This window comes from Poecilia reticulata, chromosome 17, assembly GCF_904066995.2.
Source record: "Poecilia reticulata chromosome 17, P_reticulata-male-v2, whole genome shotgun sequence".
Taxonomy (NCBI): domain Eukaryota; kingdom Metazoa; phylum Chordata; class Actinopteri; order Cyprinodontiformes; family Poeciliidae; genus Poecilia; species Poecilia reticulata.
Genome location: NC_088846.1, coordinates 15,995,713 through 16,016,572, shown reverse-complemented (window position 1 = coordinate 16,016,572; position 20,860 = coordinate 15,995,713). Strand labels below are relative to the sequence as shown.

At 37.4% G+C, this 20,860-nt stretch overlaps 1 protein-coding gene across 7 annotated transcripts in view; it reads right to left on the bottom strand.

Annotated features, from left to right (window-relative positions):
• The window catches only part of kmt2cb (lysine (K)-specific methyltransferase 2Cb), a 76,682-nt gene extending 57,506 nt beyond the window's left edge, over positions 1–19,176 (bottom strand). For 3 of the 7 annotated variants that reach the window (XM_008434094.3, XM_017310002.2, XM_017310001.2), the window contains exons 1-3: positions 18,281–19,175; positions 7,047–7,241; positions 274–362 (exon numbers count right to left, since the gene is read on the bottom strand). In XM_008434094.3, the coding sequence (XP_008432316.2) occupies positions 274–362; positions 7,047–7,240 (283 nt within the window). In that variant the 5' untranslated portion in view covers position 7,241; positions 18,281–19,175. Of the gene's footprint in view, positions 1–273; positions 363–7,046; positions 7,242–18,280 lie in introns of all 7 variants that reach the window. The other 4 variants (XM_017309999.2, XM_017309998.2, XM_017310004.2 and 1 more) reach the window with 2 other exon arrangements.
• Between the last annotated feature and the right edge of the window lie 1,684 nt (positions 19,177–20,860).

The window sequence follows — 20,860 nt, the reverse complement described above, 5'->3', positions numbered from 1 at the left end:
AGCAAGAGGAATGATGGAAGTGGAGAGAGAAGAAAAAATGCACACCCAATGCAGCATCGCAGTTCCATTTAAACCCTTTCAATTATAGCCCTAAAGACGAAGCATGGGGTGCTAAGAAAAAGCTCTCACTCATAGTTCTCCTGGTGAGGGGACTCTGCTACCTTTACTGACACACTTCTTGATGCACTCTTGGCAACGGGCTGCCTGGATGCAGAAGCTTACTAAAACCAATGTGTGCATAACAGATCAAGAAGGGGGACTACAAAGTCTTACCTGCATCCTGAGGGTCTGTGGTCTCCGTTATCTCTGTACCATCCATGCTGTCCTCCTCATCCACAACAACCCTTCCCCTGGTGCGACCCCTATAGCAAGGAAGACACACAAACAAACAGAGGAAATCAAAAGGGGGAAAAAAAAACAAAAATCAAAAACAGAGGTTGGCTAATAAAGTGAAGCTAATGGTGTGGTTATGAATTGGTTAAATATAGCCACAGGTTCGAAGGTGATTTAATGGAGGTAATAGAGCCCAGGGCAAGGCAGAGGCTAAGTAGTGACAGGGGATTACAATAGTCATCATCAACACGAACAAAATGGAAAACACCACAAACCACCACTGAAAGTATCCACATAAAATACTTCCAGCAGCACAGTGGAAACTTGTGAGAATCAAAAGATGTCTTTATGTATAATCCACAGCTAGTTATAAACAGAATTATTCTATTAATATATAATGTACTGCACCCAAGATACAACCACAAATACGACAAAGCTGGGTAGGCAAAAAGATAGTAGTGTGTGTCTGTCTGTCTGTGTGTGTGTGTGTGTGTGTGTGTGTGTGTGTGTGTGTGTGTGTGTGTGTGTGTGTTTTAAATGCATGAGTGTGGGCATGAGTGTGATTAAAATACACACACATGTCCTACTTAAATATGAACACATATAAAGCAAGCCACAAGTGTTTCAAAAAAATATTTCTATAGAAAAACCTTTTGAATTCTAATTTTTGAGACAATTTTTCTTATCAAATACATTTTGCAAAAGTTTTTGTTGCTCAAGGTGCCGTTTTAGAATAGTTCTAGTTCAGTCATTTGGCAGTAAATATCCAGGCTTTCAACAAAGGGCACTTGATCCATCTGACCACTGGTCTTACATTTTAAAGTCAAAGCAAAAAAGTGCTGCATTGTACTAGTCGCCCCAAAAAAACAGACTAAGTTGCCTTCCTTCACAATAAACTTGACTAATTAATATAAAGGTGAAAGTTAACTATTCTGATAACTGATGGTGATTGACACTTGAACAGTATCAATAGAACTTATGTTCAAAAACATGTTCAATAATTTCAGCCACAACTGGTTTCTACTCTGAAGAGGCCCCATTAAGTTTTTTTTTTGTTTTTTTTTTAAGTAAGAATAGTCATATTTTGGTAGGCTTAAACTAAAACCCATACACTTTGCACTTTGAGAGGATGAATTGAGCAATGATCTGTAAGACGTTCAAGGATTTAAACTTTCCCACAACTTTATATCCCTGAGGTGTCTGCTGTTCCATGGTCTTCATGATGATGTTGGCACAATAACATTCTCCAACAATCCTCTGGGGCTTAGCAGAACAGATGCATCTACACTATGATTTTGGACGTTTCACACCCAATAGTCCGGTAGGTTCGACTGGGGACCAAAAGTCCAACATTTGATACATTTTCAGACAATGCTGTTTGCTTTCACACTGTACCGTTTCGAACTAATGTAACACTTTGCAAAACCTGCTTGTCTTCCTCGCCTGTGGTAGCGGTGTACCAAGAATCACTGAAGGAAATGACACAAAAACCTCTAAAGAAGAGATCGAGCGCAACTTCCTTTCTCACGAAATGTAAACAAATTGGAGTGCCATCAGTTTGTAGGATTTCACTTTTGCAAAAGACTACAAACTGTTTCTCCCCCTAACAGGAGAAACAGCTAGACAAAAGGCTTTGTTTTGTTTTGATTTGACCAGACTGCCCTGCGCTATAGTTACCTTCCTGCTTTGGGAACGGTCTCTTCGCATATGAATTCGAACTGCGCTGGAGTTCACTTCAATTGAACCCAAATGAAGCAAATTTTCTAGGCAAACAAACTAGAGTTCAACTAAAGCAGACTAAACAGGGCTGGTGTGAATGTACCCTTAGCTTACATCTGGGTGGACTATATTTACCAACCAGGTTACTTCTGAAGGCAATTACTTGACCTAAGATTTATTCAGAGGTAGACGAGTAAAAGGAGGGTGACTTTTAAAGAGGTTTATTTATGAAAACTTTCAAAAACGAATTTACTAACCGTACGCTACTTTGTGCTGATCAAGGAAAGTAACATAAAAGATGACTCTGGTTGTAGTATAATTGAAAGTGAAAAAACAAAGAAAAGAATAGGTAGGTGTATACTAAGTCAACAATACAACACTACGTTTTGCATATTATAGACTTTAACACCCTAACACACTTCTTTATAAACAGTACAAATACCCTCGGCAACTACCACCAAAGAATCAGCCAAGCTAAGTCTGGAAACACCATTTATGGTAAAGGTGAGAATACTGAGATGACAATCAACATAAATACAACACTAAAAATCATCCACTGTTAGCATGATACATGGGGAGAGCCAAAACAGTCCAAGAGAGAGCAATGTTTCTTATGTGCTCAGGAAGATACATAGAATTAAGAGAGAGAAAAGATTGGGGGTGGTGGGGTAATCTTCAGTGCCACTGGAGAGAAAAATCACAAATGGCTATACGCCAAATCAACCCCTCCCTCTAAATGACTTCCATGGGAAGCAAACCTTAATCACAAGAATGACAGAAGAAGCCTCAAGGAAACTTTGTCTGAAAACATAATTACCAAAAAGCTTGAGTCATACCACTGAAAATGAATATCTTGGTAAGGTTGAAACTCCCACTGTTCTGAAAAAATAAAGTAAAATTACACACAGACAAGTCAGTCCATTTAGCCCCTGTTGAGAGGCTCGTTTAGCCTTCTGTGACCTTTAAAGCACAATGCTTTCCCCAACATGAACACACCAGTCAGCTTTATTTCATTAAAATTTTCTTGTAGTTTCTTTCCAGATATATTGTATATTTAGTTTGATTAAAATTATTTCAATTACTGTAGAAATATTAATAGGATGTTTCTATTAATCCTGTTTACCATAAAATCCTATGGTAAACAGAATTTTAGTATTTTAATGTTGATGTAGGGATCTTAAAATTCATTGCAACACCGACAGGACATCTTTCCTGCCCACAACCATCACCATCTACAATAACTCTTTAAATAAATGAGTTACAACATTTAAATTCCATCCATCTATCCATTTTCTTTACACCCTTGTCCCTTAGTGGAGTTGGGAAGGTTGCTGGTGTCTATCTCCAGCTAACATTCCAGGCAAGAGGCAGGGTACACCTTGCCAGTCTGTCACAGGGCAACACAGAGACACACAGGACAAACAACCATGCACACACACACTCACACCTAGTGACAATTTGGAGAGGCCATTTAATCAGTCATGTTTTTGGACTGTGGGAGGAAACTGGAGAAAACCCACACATGCACAGGGAGAACATGCAAACTCCATGCAGAAAGACCTGGGCTGGGAATTGAACCCAGAACCTCCTTGCTGCAAGGCAACAGCTCTACCAACCACGCCACTGTGCAGCCCACATTTAAATTCCTTTTGGGATAAATAAAGTATTTCTGAATTTAAATTGAAAAATAAAATATTTCTGTGGCAGTGAAAGATATTAGAGGGGGAGAACTATTTATTTTCCAGGCACAGAGTACCAGTTTATAGCACAATCAATTTCCTATATTACTTTCAGTTGTTAGAAAATTAAGAAAATTGACTTCATAAATTAACACCTTGAAATTGGGCCTCTCTCTTAAAAAAACCAAAATAAATAAATAAAGAGACATTGGCCCTTCAGGAAGTCATCACAACAGCGCTCCTATATTAACCCTTTAGTAACTTTTTAAACCAGAGTTTAACTGAGAAATAGGTCCTTAATGAGCTCAGCAGATGCACAGTTCCACCAGGTGTTTGCTAATTGCTGCTGAATAGTCTGAAGGGGCTGAGTGGGGGAGTCGCAAGAGAGGGCAAGAAGTTTGGGCTGGAAACTGCAGCTCGGAGGAGGAGCTTCATCCTCAAATGTGGTGCTCGGTCTCCCCCAAGCTGAATGGCTGACACGAGAGGTTAGAGGATTTCTCAAACATGCATGAAAGATTCAAGGCAATACTCCATAACATTATAACATGACGTAAAGCTCCAAAAGGTCAATTTTATATCAAGTTACTGCCCCTTTAAAAAGTGAATCAGATTTTTGTCACAGAATGTATGTGGCAATTTTATATAAAGTACTGCATGTGACAAACATGCATAAATTTAGAAATTCAAGAAGGGGGCAAATACTTTTTCACACCACTGTATGCCAGTGGTAATTTTACAATAAATATAAATATTGGTTATCTGCCACACCAGCAGTAATAATATTGGGTATCAATATCAATCACAATTTGCACATCAGGACATGTGTAATTTAAAGAGTGCTCAGAGTCAACTAAAATGCAGGTTAAAATGACATAAGTTAAACAGGCGACAAATGAGAATATATGTGTGCATTTGTTTTATTGTCTTCTGCCAACCTTATACAAAAAATATCCACCTTATTGATAACTGCAACTTTATGTTTCTAAGATGGCAAAAACAAAATATAAAGCAAGAAGCCTCAGAACCTTTTATAAAACGTGTTTCATATTTTACTGGTTGTTGAGTAGAAACACTTAAATTCAAGTTGTAATTTCTAAGAACAAGTCTATAGCTTTGTATTTCACAAACTGAGCGTGCCACGTTAGCTCCTAAAAATGATTATTTTAGGTCCATCTTTAAAGAAAACTAGATAAATTTTCCTTTATGAACAAAAATTTTTAAGTGCAACTATTACAACTCTTTAAGGCCAGCTTACAATGGTGCACTGGTGGGGGGACTCTACATGGGGCTTATAAAAGAACAACGTTCCTTATAAGACAATTTACACTCTCCCCCAAAAATAAAAATGCATTCAGCTTCATAACAAGAAATAACACCACTATTGGCGTTATTTCTTGCGCAATAAAGGCGTATTAAAATAAATAAATGAACTCAAAATCACAATATAGTCATGGTAAAAAACAAACAATGACTGGACCTTGCTGTAGTAACAATATGTCAAAGGTTCACAAAAGAAAAGTGAATCATCATGATCTTCTAGATCTTAACATTTGATGCTTTAGTTTTATGTTGATGTCCAAATATTTCAGGATTAAATTGCCATCTTTTTAATATAGCCTCTGTGTTTTTCCATTTTGCACACCGCTCACAAATCCTCCAGTTTTTTTATCGGATGTAATCTGCATGGATTTTAATAGCAAATTAACTCAATACAATTTCTGCTACATAAAAGGAAAAAAAAAACTGTTCAGTATGCCACAACGTAGTAAACTGTGGTTATATTTTTATATTTTTACATAGCCTCCCACACAACATTCAGCTGTAATTATATATAACTACACTGGAAGCATCAGATTTCAGTGTTCAGACTGCCAGTTATTTCACTGAAAAACACTCAGGACTAGGGCTCAATCCTATATCGTGCACAAATCCCCCCCACCTTCCCCACAGTCCCACCACAGGGAGAGAAAAAAAAAGGTGAAAATAATGCTGTGGTAAGTAGTCCCAGCCAGCACAGTGCTGCCTGGAAAACCAGACCAGGATCATGCTGCTCTGAAATGGACCGGTCAGCAGATGAAGCGTGGGCAAATCGAGTAATTTCCAACAACCAGGTTTACGAGAACAATATCCAACATCCTCCTTGTTACATGTTGTACAGTTTTAAAATGTGAAGTGAGTTTCCTAACTGCAGATAAATGGCTTTGAGATAAGAGCAAAATCTAATCCTCCACAGTTATGACCACAGGGTTTTAGACAATGGAAGGTTGGACAGATGTGAACATATGAACATTGAGCTGAATGTACCTCCAACTAAGATAGCAACAGTGATCATTAAAAGTGGAACTGAAGCAAGTACATATTTGCTGAATGGCAGTTTATTTTCAGATGATCAAGATCAAGCAACTTAACTCTGTTTAAAGTTGTCTTTCCACTGGGGCATTGACACATCATCTGCATGCTTACAGATTAAGCAATCCATTGGGAACAGGGTATTAAGATTGATTGAGAGGACAGACTTAGGAGTTAAGAAGCTAGACGGCATCATTTTACAGAGCAGTCCTAGTCCATAGTGTGCGCTATGATAGTCAGACACATAACACCCTACCAGTATCCCATGTAAAGCATTTAAATTGGAATTACTGGAAATAAAGGCGCTACGACTCTTCACATGAAGTTCTAACAACTCATATTTACACATTCTTGATACCATGCAAATCAAATCACAGCAATAGCTTCACATTTTCTGCAGTAATGTACATTTGCTTTCAAAATTCATATCAGAAGCATATTCAGAGTGTGTCAAAACGTGTTGCCCTGCCAAAGATCGGTATGAATTTTTGAAAGCTTCTTCCAAAGCTACCCATTTTATCCCATTACAAACTTATGCAACCCACAAGTGCAATATGATAATTCTTTATTGTCAGATCAAGCCTGAAATTTGAAGTACTGCATACATGTCCCAAAAGGTTCATCAAGACTTAATGGAAAACATTGTCCAGAAGAAAATTTCATCTATTATTATTTCAGTATTCATAAAGGGGGAAAAAACGAGTGTAACTACATAGCTATATAAAACATAGGTCAACCTGCACTACAATCTATTCCAACAATACTTTAGCCACAGTAATTGGAAGACTTCCAGTTCCAGGCATGCAACCAAAACTAACCACCAATTGAACAAAATATTGACATTACTGCTAAACTGCTTTTCCATTTGTCACAGCGGCTCCATCATTTTGATGAGAAAGTCATTTCTTAAGAGGATCTAAAGGTAAAGTTACTTCATTGAACACTGGTAATACAATGGACACCTACTTTTTCTTGCTTTTAGCAGTTGATAGGGGTGGTGGTTGTGGTAGGACGGCGGCCGCAGCAGCATCCTTGCGCGGCCTGCCACGTGGTCGCTTGTCTGCATTGGCAGGACTTCCTGTGGACGTGGCCCCTGCGCTGCTGGATGACGGCGAGGGTCCCTGGTCAGAGGTCTCCACAGTCTTATCCTCTGATGACATTCTGAAACAATAAGAAGTAAAGTTAAGTTTTAAAAATTGGAAAGTGGAAGCCAACATACTACATATTTAGACCTAATTCTATTTAGGTCTAAATATGCTACTTGAAAATCACCGGAATTTCTAATATTATGTAAGAAAATAGCAAGACAAGCAGTGGATAAAATAAATCTACTCACACAAGCCTCAATATACTAAAGCAAAGCAATGTTTCTGCCAGTGTGGGAGATACATGCCACACAATACCCCAAAAGCCAATGAACCAGGAAGCATTACCTCTCTATAATTTTTTACCACCACAAATTTTTATGTTACTTTGAGGATGCAAAAAACTGCAAATATTTTTTAATGACTGTCATAAAACATTAGATTTGGTTCATGCTTTTACACTAATCTCAAACATGCAGTTAAGGCCTTAAAGTACATGCACTTAAGCATAATGGTAGAGTGTGAATGATTCGCATTAAAATACATTGTGTAAAAGTCAACATAATTAGGCAGTTTTCATCACCACTGCGACACAATTTTACTAGAGATGCACCAGCTGGCAACTAGAATCTGACAATTTTAGGCTTCATCAGCTCCAACAGATCCCTGGCCTGACAAGTGAAAATTACAGAAGTAATTCAGGCTCACAGTAAAAACAATATTTGGGATGGATGTTCTTAAAGTTGGAGGAATCAAACCTTTTTCGGTTTCTGTGAAAATAAGTCACAGTAAGCACAGGTGTATGAAAGTATTTAGGAAAAAAAAATCAGCATGATGCATGATGAGACATATTTGCGGTTCCTACAGGCTGTGAGTGTAAAATTAGAGGTAGATAACAAGAAGGGTGAATGTAGAACCTAAAAGTAGTTCTGTTTTAGCGTTTTGATTCTTTGCAAAAAACAAAAAAAAAACTATAGATACAATTATTTTTAAACAGATGTCAGAGAGGCTCATTTTGTTGTTGTTGCAGAAAGACAATAGTGAAATTGGCAACGAAATGTTGCAACAAAAAAAAAGAAAAATCATAGGTGTGCCTATGAATACACAAATAATAATGCATTGCTAAATATGTATAACTTAGCATTTTCAGACAGTCTTAGTGGGGGGATTATTGATGTTGAGCAATATGAAGGCCAATGGGAGGTAACTATTTCTGAGTCTGGCTGTTCTACAGCAGATGCTGCGGAATCTCCTGCCAGATACCAACTAGATGAACAGACCATGGAGAGGGTGGGTGGAATCCGAGAGGATCTGGTGAGCTCTGGCTAAGCAGCATCTGTGTGCAATGTTCTGGATGGAGGGGAGTGGAGTCACAATGATCTTCTCCGTTGTTCAAAACCACTGTTCACTTTCAGTATGTCGTGTTTTTTGATTTTCTAAATATTTATCTAGATTAAAACATCTTAAAACCTATACACGAAGCTGGCCAGCGGTGGTAAAAAAGACCAAAATATAAAAGCTTCACCACAAAGAACAAGATGCACCAATTAGACTCTTACTATATTTTTTATATTTCCTATTCCTCAATATTTGAGGTCTTTCTCACATATTTAATAGATTTTAGTCTCTGATTTTTTTTTTTTACCTGGATAAATTAATAATACCTCCTAATTTGCTGTATAACAATTTCTTGTTTTCTGAGGAATATGATCTAGCCAATATCTGGTTTAATATCCAAGAGCTATAACATATTAAAACTAATGCATGGAAACTTTGTTTTAAATTCAACTGTGAAATGTAACAAAAATTGGCTATAAAACAAACAAAAAAAAACATTCTGTAGGTTCATTATAAAAAGGTAGTAGTTTTAATTCCATCAGAACATGAAGAGACTTTTCCCAGTCGGTGGAAATGCATTTATCCCTAAAACCAAAGAACAACTGTGAACCAGTTCCTGCATGTATTCTACACCTCAGTGACAATTATCTGTTCAACAACAGAGCCTTGCCTAAAAAGGGTCATGCAACAAGATTCTGACTCTACAGATAGCATCAAACCCATAACAATAGGAGTGAAAAAAGAAAATAGCCAAGGTGTTGCAGTGGTCCAGTCAAAGTCCAGGACTAAAGCAGACAGGAATGCTGTGACTGTATGTCCAGGAGGCTGTGAATAAACAAACTCAATGAACTGAGGCAACACTGTCGAGACAAATGGGCCTGACAGCGGAAACTTCAAAAGGAATGTGAAAGTGAAGATCATAAAGTTGATTCCATAAGCTGCTAAATCATAGGATGTGCATCTTTTTTTCTTTTTTATGGTTAAAATCTAACAAGTGAAAGAGATACTTGAATTTTACCATTATAGTGCATGTGTGGGGTACCCCTTCCCAAATGCAGACAAATTTACACTAATTTAAACATCCATATGCAGATTAGAAAACATTTTGAACATTTATGGTGACCCACGAAGCAATTAAGTTTCTGTGATCTATGCAGTTATTTACATTTCTCGTCTACAGCTCTTTAGGTGACCTCATAGATCACCGGTCAGATTTACTTCTGAATTTTAACGAGGCAATTAAAACCTTCAAATGTCTTTTCATGAAGTAATTTCGCTGTTGATTTTGGTTTATGTTTGCCCCGCAAAATGATGCAAAAATAAAATCAATGTTCAACTTCTGCTTTATAAAAATAAGCAAGATCTACCTAAACAAAGGTGATCTCAAAAGATGATATGCTGCCACAATCTTTTACTGTGGGTTTGGTGCACTTCCAGAGATGTGTAGTGTTTTTGTGCCAACATCACTTGGAATAGGCAGTTCCCACAATATGTCACTCCTACATCTGGGTGCTCTGTCGCCATCTTGATAGTACGGGAGTAGCTCTCCATCTCATTGATCGCACATAAGAGGACCGCAATGGTTGGAGATTGTTGGATTCAAGGGTGTAAAAACAAATGTGATAAAACAGTATAGAGAAGTTTTCATTACATCCCAGGAAGATGAGCACACTCTCTGTTACTAAGCATCGAGTGTCGACTAGTGTGGCTGGGTAATATACTGAGGGGACAACAGCCATCTAATACAGTCAGTGTACTGAACAGATTTCTGTAAAAAATGCATTTTGGAGGCAAACCTGGAAACGTGTAAGACATCCATTTGCACAAAGTAAATAAAGTTATAAAATCTAAATATGCAAATATACATTTGTTTAACACCAGTGCTTGAACAGAAGAAAAACTGCTGCTGTACTTCAGCATGTACTTTGATATATCCCATTACCTCTTATGTCACCATATTTGCAATCATGTAATGTTAATAAAACAGTATTTGCTTAAATTTACATTCCAGTTGTTAATTATAATGTGTCACATATAGCAGGTGGTAGAGAAGGAGGCAGTAGACTGCACATGATGGTTAATACTCAGGCCTTCTGCTTGTTATTAATGGGTTTTATTTAGGGGTTTCTGGTGCTTCAACTGACAATGTGCGCAGTAGAAACAGCCTTTCGAGAAATGGATCAACTTTATGCTCTTAAAGCTGGAGTACGTAACTTTTACATATTTTGGAAACTGTCACCATGTGACCTTGTGGTAGTGTGGTATGAGATAGAAAATCTGTGAAAAATCTAGCTTCTCTGCCTTCTCCCAGTGCTAACTGGAGTGAACCAACCAGAGCCAGGAGGCGGAGCTAAGCGCCCTCAACCACACAGCCAGCACTTCTTGCAAATCCTGTAGTGTTTTCTTTCTAATTTCTCTAAAATTCCCAATCTGGAAAAATAGCTTTTCTGCAGGACACATTAGAGTTTTTAGAATGTCTCTTTATGTCACTATTATTTTCTCTACTTTTTAAATTCTTGATGGCTGCTTTCGCTATGCCATAATATTAATTTTTTTTAAGGTTTTGTTGGCCTTTATTTGAAGGTAGTTTGACAGGAAAGAGGGTAATGAGAGAGGGGGAAGACATGTGACAAATGTCACCAGGTTGGGAGTTGAGCCTGTGACCACCAGCACCAGGACTAAGGCCTCAATATGTGGGTTGTGCTTTGCCCCTGCACCACCATAGCACCCCTGCAACCTTTAAATGAAGAATACATATGAGCTAAAATTGATATTTTTTATTTTTTTTGATTAGGCTAAAAACATTTTACTACGACTTACAGCTCAAGACTCGAAGAATGAAAGCCTGGGACTTAACAGTTCAACAAATATTTAATTGCCCATGTTATTCTTTTTCATTTATGTCTTTTACCTTAAAATGTACTTTATATCATATGAATAGTGGGAGTTTTCAAATGATTTACAGAACATGTAAGGTTTAAAAAAAAAACCTGGAATTTCAAGCACTTTGAGTAAATGTATATTACAGAAAAATGCACTATTCAAAATAATTCACTTGATTTTTGTGATGATTACCAGAGCTGTTTGTATAGTGACACATCAGATATAGCTCCATAATATATAATTAGTTATTCTGTAGCAAATTTGACCTTTGTCTTCAAACACAGGCAGCAATGATGGTCAGGCCTGTGTGACCTTTAAAAATCAATAAAAAAAACACAAGAAATTTCTTAAATCTACTTAATTTTAATCATGCTCAAATAATAAGTGTATGTTCATCTGCATGCAGTCTTCAGCAGACTACTTTTTTTGTACTGAAATATGAATGAGGCTGACGTCTTGAAGGTTGGTAATGCAACAAAGTTTTGTTCAGCATGAAAAAAAAAGGGCAGCCACAAATGTTTAATAGTTATTTTAGCTATTTAAAGAACACTTAAAATAAAAATGTGCATTTAAGGAGTATACAATGCTACATTAGTGGACATTAACCTGTGTTTCACAAGAGACTGTTGATCAGTTTGGAGCCCAGTTGTTCAGCCAGTTCGCTATAAAGTCCCTTTTATGACTAGCGTTGACCCAAGATTGCATCTGGCCTTAACCAGAACACAATTTCTTAATCATAATCTTCATTTTATGTACATTGTCTTAATATATTTTAACCCAATTTTAATAGTAAATGGATACAATACCATAACATACAGCTCTGAGCAACACCAACACCGGTGTGTTTGCTTTTGTTGCAATTAAAAAAAAAAAAATTATTCAATCCAATTCTTCAAAGGTATTAAATATAATCTGGTATTTTCAAATGCAAACTATGAATCTCAAAAACATCCAGAACAAACACACGAGTGACCCATCTTCAATTTCAACTTGACAATATTTTTTTTCCTTTCTTTGTCTCTTCGTTATTGCTTTGATTTCCAGGAAAGACAAGCACAACTTTTGGCTGTCAGGTCCTTTTTTAAAATAAAACCAACTTTCATGTTTCCAACTGCTTTGGATGTTAAGCATATATTGCCTAAAAAAAAAGGATAAAAAAATGTATCAAAATTGGCTTTACTTGTCAAGATTGTGTAAACAAGGAATTTGACTTCAGCTTCACACTCACAGCATAGACACACACCAAGTATAAACATATAATATACTAAAGGAAATAGAATACTGTACAAGTCTTTTATTTGCAATTTATTTTTAAAAAAATGCTTCATTTCACTCATCTGTGCTTGAATTGTTTTTTTAATAAACCATTATTCTCCCATGTATTTTAACCTTTTGTTTGCATAATTTGTTAGTTACTATAATCTAAATTGTAATTTTACAGTGATGTGCACAATTGCTTTCTTAAAAAAAGTTATTACACTTTGAGGAATATCAGTTTTCAGAAATCACCTTTCAAATTCGGCCAAGTTATTGACGCATCCTGGCATCATGTGTGAAAAGCTTAAGAGACAGAATGATGTTGGTTGACCTTTGTCTTATAGAGGTCAACAAAAGTAGCCAGAGCAGAAGTTTACAAAAGAAAGTTCAGGCAGCAAAAGGACATATTGACCAAAACCAACTTTGAACCAATTGGCACTTTATGATCAGCTGACTTTAAATTTTACCATTACATAATTAGGATCAAATTGCACTATTGGGGAGCTGTGGAGGCACAGGAGTAAAGTACAACCCAAATATGGAGGCCTTAGTCCTCGACGCAGACGACACAGATTCGAGTCCCGGCCTGATGACCTTTGGCACATGTCTTCCCCCTCTCTCATTACCTACTTTCCTGTCTAACCACTCTCAAATAAAGGCCGGCTGAGCCAAAAAAATAAAAAATAAATTTGCACTGTAAATAACTGGATCAGAATGCGACTATATGGACTGTGTTGGAATTAATTAGATTAGTTAAGATTAAATTTAAAGTAAAACTAATCCCATAACTGAATATGATCAGGATCAGTTTTTAAAAGTACCGTACTGTAAGCATTTATGGGGATTTGGTGCTATAGATTCATGGAATTAAACTACACATTTAGGTTTTGAGTACATTCGATGTAATATTGTCAATCTGTGCTGTAGTGCAGCACAGACTGGCATTAATAAATTCAAACTTGGCCTAAAATAAACTTTTCTAAAGCAACAACACTATAAACGTAACACTGTTGCTAAGGTAGTGTTACTTTACATCCCAAATATAAGACATACACCAACGACTCTGAAATGGAATCGTCTGGAATTCATGTTTACTTTGTCATGTAGTCGGCGTGGTGGAGTCTCACTGCAGTAGATCCCCGCACCAGATATTTTTCATTTTGCCAAAGAAACTGACAAGTGAAAGGTAAGGTGCTATTTATTTAGCATTGTTTATTTTTCACAAGTAGCATAATGTTGGGTGGGGTAAGGTAAGGGTAAGTATGCTACAGGAGAGACTGGTCCACATCAAAATAATGATGGCACCTCCAGGTGAGGACGGCATGTAAAAATAAAGATGCTGTTTTGAGGCAGCATCTCTTTAGGACTCATATGCGTGTAGTAAATATATACATTTTACTTAGAATTGAGTTACTTAATAGAAATAAAAGTGTCATCTGAAATGTTTTAAATGCAACTCTAATTTGTACACTGTGTTGCTGTGACAGAGTGAAGAAGAGTAGGAATGCTAACTCAAAAAAGAAAAAAATACAATGAAAAAGTCCGCTTGTCAAACTTTGAAGGGATGCGTGAGATGCAGGTGAGGGGCTGAACTGCAGCAGATGTGATTTTGTTGAAGTGCAGCTTCCCTACTATATTGCTAAAAATGATCTGAGGCCCGATTCAATATGTTGCCAAAGACACAGTCAGTGCAATAAAATGGAAAAAAACAAAGTTGCATGCACTGAAATGAAGGTGGTTTCAAAAAAAAGAAAAAAAAAACCTGATTACAAGACCGACCTTCTGGGCGCAAACAGAATCACTACAGAGTAACAGGTTCTTTATTGTGCAACACAGTACTGTACATTTTCTCAAATATCTTTTTTGAAACCATTTATTCATTTTTCAGATCACCAAAGGACATAGCGGAACAAGTTACAAAAATGCTTTATTAGCTGTTGTATGCCCAAGGACAGAGCTGACTGAATATTTTGACTTTTTTGTTTACTGTGAACACGGTTTAATCAAAGTACTTGGAACTATTTCCAGGGTTAACCACAAGAATAACTGAAAGGACAGATTAAAAAAAAATACTGGTCTTTGCATATCATCCTTTTAATTAATACATCAATGTACTTCAAACTTCTGACAAACCACATTTTCCCAAAAAATGTGGTTTGTCAAAAATGCTTATTCCAATACACACAAGTCAGACAGGAGAAATGTGTACAAATTTGACTGTTACTGTCCACCGAATCATTTTGTGAAAAATGGGGTCTGTTTCCAAAACAACACGAAGAATGAAGGGCTACTGCCGCAATAAATATTTTTCTCATAATGGTGAAACCACAACAAATTCAATCTTTGCTAGCTGAACCAAGATGTTGTACTATTTTGAAAAAAAACTTAAACCTCAATTTTCATCACTGTTTTACACTATATTCTGACAAGACTCCCTACTTTTTCCCTTAAGACGTCTGAAGATTCCGTGGTAAAAAGTGTTGTAAACTGATGCGTTACAATTACAAAAGTATACAAAGGTTTTAAAAGAGGTGCAATTTTATTGCCTTGAATAATTTGAAGATATTGTTCCAATGGTTTAGTCTTTTTTTAACAAAGTACAGGGGTGATCGGAGTTTTCACTATGTGGAGAATGGAGTAACAGTGCTACCCTTGCCCCACCGGTTGCTGCACAGCTATGAAAGAAACAGTGACGTTGTGGAAACAAATAGAGGGACACCCATCCCCTTCCTTAATGGAATGCCATTTTCATACAAGGTGGTTGGTTTGCTGGACACCGGAAGAGCTAGCCCCATTAATAACCCGACCAGTTATAGCTCTGCAACTCTACTACTATTCAGCACAATAAGCACTTGAAAACTCATTTTAAATAACGTATTATTATAAAATTGGTACTTTTACCAAAAGCAGTCATTCAATTACAATCTCATTTGTACATGCATGGAGGAAAGATTTCAGGGTATAGGCCATTTGGCCCTTAGCTATTTCATATAGATGCATTTTGATCGTTTCAACTTTTTGTGGGGGTATTAAATGTAGCGGTTTAAAAACGGGACGCTCCATACCACCTGTACACCAATTTGTACAACCCAATTTTGTACCCACTTCGACAACTAAGGATTTCAAGCCATTTTCTACAAACTACATAATGGAAAAGTAATTATCTGACTGCAATAAATATTCTCTAGTAGCTTGAGGCCACTTGGAGCTATTTTGGTTAGATATGGGGTTATAATTTGTCATATTTCATAAGTGTCGACTAGCCCAACAGGAATCGGAACCAAAATAAATGGAAATTGCATGTCATAAAAGGTGTTCAGGAAGAGCACTGAATATAGGCAAGTTACATTATGGGATTTTAATATTTTTATGACCCATTACACTCAAATGAATACGTTTCAGATATTTTTGATTGCGTTTTACAGCTAACAAAAATTTTATTTCTCTGGAAACTTTAATATGGAAGATTAGTATCAATCTATAGTTCTGCTGAAGTTTTAAGGAGGCCCAGCTTCCTTTAATGTCAGCTGGCACTTCTGCAACACCACAAAATGACAAGAATCACCAAATCATCACCGAGTTTGAAAACTATACACTGGACCTCAGGCAAAATGGATTCTGAGCCTCACTTCCTCCAGATTCTGGGATCACGAATTTCAACTGAAATGATTTTTAAAAATTACTCTTTATTTTCATCTGAAAAGGATGACTTTGGGCCGCTTGGCAACAGCTCAGCTCTTTTTCTCCTTCGTTCAGATAAGACTCTTTCTGAAGCTGAATGCAACAATTCCTTTGATAGGAATGTAGGATATGTCCTGAAAATGTTGGCGTGTGCTGATTGAACCTCTCCAAAACAAAAATGTCTGTCTCAAGGTTGTGCAATATTTTCTACCAAACCTTTTTTCTTCAATTTAACTTTCCAATAAGATAGTATACAATGAAATGTAAAATACACCACTCTCAACAGACAACTTCTTTAGCAATTATCTTTTGTGGCTTACCATCTATAGAGATGGTGTCAATGAATGCGAGCTGGACAACTGTCAGGTCAGCAGTCTTCCGCATGATTACGTAGGCTATGACATAACATTTATTTACTAAAGACATTTCTTTAAATTGATTTTAATATTCCAGTATTCCGAGTAGCTATATTTTGAGGTTTTGTTAGCTTTAAGCCTTCACAATCAAACCTAATATAAATGAATGGTTAAAACAGTCTGTGTGTGACATACCAGTTTGTTTTTCCAATAGGATTACTAGAACACATTAACTTTTCAAGTATATTCTTATTTGCTGATATGCACTTATAGGCATTCAATAAGACATTATAGAAAAGAGATGAAATGGCAATATGTGGATATGAAATGAAATTTTAAACTGATGAATGGGACAAAATCACGCAGAACATTAGAGAAAACAAAATTTTATTGACATCACGTCATAGTAATGTGAAGTGTTGAAAGAGCAATTATTACACAGCCAAACCACCTTTCACAGCTGGATTTGCCTCTACTACTCGCCTAGCCCAGTGTTCAAACTACGAAATATTTTTACCTGATATTTGCTATGATATAATATACATATTACAAAATTATTGGCATGGACATGTTTTAAGAAACAGGTGGTTATTACCCGGCGATGCACTGTATGGAGACAGTTCTCAAAAATGGCAGGATTACTGAGATTTTAGAGTATAAGTCAAGACAAAAAACAACACTAGATGTGAATATACCGACATGCACTGGAGGGACTTGCAATGCATAGATTTTTTTTAAGCGGTTATGGGCAGCAGGGGTGCAAATTAAAACATGCTAACGTTAGCTTTTGTTAACCCACATCTTGGGCACAAAGCAGCTGCACAGGAGCTAACCACAGCTAGAGCTAGCCTGTTGTGTTGGAACTCTGTCGCCTTTCCTCGGTCATAAAGACTAAAGAGACACTGACATCGACCAAATTTAACTAAAATTGCAAAAGTATATCCACCATGTCTTAGCCACCCACACACAGCTGATTGGATTTAGTTTCAGGAAGACAACTCTGAAAAGAGGCTAAAGGAGCAAACAGGTTACCAGTGGATGCAGATAGTTCACCAACTCATCCGAACTACAACCCACAACAAAACATTTCACACGAACGCGATTTTCTTCATGTCTGAATAGGACGGGAAACATAACATGCAACTTTTTTCATATAATCAACGACCAATCGAAAAGCAGGCAATGATCCGGAATTGTGCCCAGCACACAAAGGCTCGGTCTATTCAATGGAACGGAACTGTTCCAAAGAACTACAATGCCCCTCTAAAAGTGAAAATGCTACATTACACAACGACGCTAAATCTGATTTCTACTTCTCTTAGACAACTTGGGATCGTTGTGTATGGTTGTTCATGTATTACACTGTGTGGAACGGAATAAACCCCCGTTTTCGGTTTATATAGCACCAATGAACCTTTCCATTTAACGTTCCGTTCAATAGTCTGAGTCATGAAAAGCCGAGGCGGCGACAAATCCCCCCTCCTCCCCTCCATCAGACTGGAGGATGATGATGTTGGCTCAGACTCACTTCAAAAAGGTTAAATTCATTACAGAAATCAAGCCAACAGCGATAGGAAAGAAAGTTCAGATTACATCTTACCTTCCAGTCCTATGGACAGAGAATTATCCTCGTCATGTCCCAAAATACTGGGGGGATGAAACGTCGTACTTTTATTTGCCAGCAAGCTAGCGAGCTAATGGAGCTAGCTAGCCTCTCTCCAATGAAACAACACTGCAGTTCTCAAAAATGCACAGCACATATCATTATATCCCAGCGTTGCAATGGTATTCCCAACTTTGCCCATTTGATGGAAAAGCAGCTGATGTAAATCCAAAGGAAAAGCACTTCGCTGGCTCGCTCATTTGCGGGGGATCACTTTCCTTTCTCCAATGACAGCTGTCGAGTTCGGGTTATAATACAGCTAGTTGCTGTTAGCCACCCAAGTCTACGGCCAGCAGCAATTTCTCCACCAACATACAAAACGCCCTCAAATCCGAAATTCAGGCTGCCCTATGAGCCAGCTTCCCGTAAACTTCAAATGCGAATCCTCGGGGAAAGTATGGCTGCGGCTGAAGCAAATGTTGGGTACGGACCGCTGGCTTGGCAACTGGTTCTATTTTCTTCAGCTGCGACAAGCTGCGGGACCAAGCGGCCAGTTAGAAGACTCTCGTAACCAGCCTGCCACGCAGTAACAACCGGCTCCAAAAATGTGCAAAAACAAACATTGGCTTCCCTAAAAATGACACTCAGTCTGCCACACGGACCGAGTAGAAATATCAGCAATAAACATGACAAAACCAAGTTGAAGATGACGCTTCGGTGTACTCTATAACGGTGGCCATATCTAATGATAAGTGGCACCGAAGCACAGCCCCCCTAGGCTCCCAACAAAATAGATCCACCTCCTCCAAGCAGAACTACACCGGACGATTATTTTTAGATCGATTTAAATGGTCGAAAAATACGCATTTCAAATATTTAGCAAATGTATTCATCTATCGATAAGACGAGACAGCAAATAATAGGAAGCAGACCGTTTCACAATTTCTTCAAAATACTCTCTGACCCTGCGGAGTGATATGGGCATTTAGTAAATAAAATAATGGCATGGGAAAACATGAAAAGACGGATTGTGGATTTCACTCTTATCGGAACTGGACTGCAAATAGTTAACGCTCCAGCTCATGCAAAAATATTCCAGCAGCAGCTGCCAGAAGTGAATCCAACTGTCGGCATTGGTGATTACAATAAAACACGAAGGGGTTGTTTTTTTTCGCGACAAACATGGACGTTTAAATCACGAACAAATTGGGGTTCAGCTTGCTCCCTTGTGCCTTTTCTTCCTCTCTGCCCCCTCTACACACCCAACCCCCATTCACACACTTACACTTACACATACACGCACATACACAGCAGGCATTGCATTGCAAGTAAAGGTAGCTTGCAACCAGGCAGACATATATAGGCTGTATACTCTGTACATGCAGGGGTTAACTTTCGTAAAAGTCCCCAGGGGTTGGCTTTCAGCTGCACATAATATGAGCTAGAGCGGAGGGTGTTGTTTATTTACGTTCATTTTACTCTTTTTATGGGCTCCTCACAACCTCACATACCTCCTTTTTGAGTTACGCCAGAAGAAAAGAATATTATAAATACAAAAATACACAATTTATTTTAGCATTCAGCTTGGGCATCTTTTTTGCCAAACTAAGAGCTCCCCCTACTGGGTAATGCAAGGTAGTTGAATAACATCTTCAGGCGCAGTGGCTTCAAAAAAATCATTCCACTCAACTTTTCAAAAATTTTGCCTTGGTAAAAGAGGAAAAAAAAAGTGTAAACTGATGCGTTACAAGTACACTCACGATATGAGTGACAGAAAATTACCACTGTACACTGAACATCATGCTGTGGAGATGATGTTCTTCCTTGTCCATTCTACCCAGAATGGACAAGGAAGGGGGTCAGAGTTAGAGAGGATGTATGGAGACAACACAAGGTAATCTCGAAAGAAAAACATTTGCAGCATTTTACAGGCAGTGAAATACTTGGGACTGTGTTGGCGGTTCATCTTTTAATAGGACCAGAACCTTAAACACATAGCCAAAGCTACAATCGTGTAGTTGATCAAAGCATACTTCTGTGTTAAAATGACCAAGTCAAAGTTCAGACCTAAATTTTACAAATGCACAACAAACTTATTTTTGTTTTCAGTAAAACAAAATAAACAGTTATCTTTTTTTCTTGAAAATTGTATACTACTTTGCGTTGGTCACATTATGAAAATACTAAAATATATTGGAGTTTGGGGCAAGTTTATCATATTTTAAAAATATTAAAAAGTTCAGGTAGACATGTACAACTTTATAACTTTTCCAATAAATGCAAGTAAATAAATAAATAAATAAATAAATAAATAAATAAATAAATAACATTATTTAACTATTTTCTTCAACTATAGATGAAATACAATTAGCAAGAACAGTTGGTAACACTGTTGCCTTGCAGCAAGAAGGTCCTGGATTCGATTCCCAGCTTGTGTTCTTTTTGCATGGAGTTTGCATGTTCTCCCTGTGAATGCCTGGGTTCTCTCCAACTTCCTCTCACAGTCCAAAAACATGACTGTAAGGTTAATTGGTTTCTCATTTTCTTCTAATTGGTGTGCATGCATGTTTGTTCTGT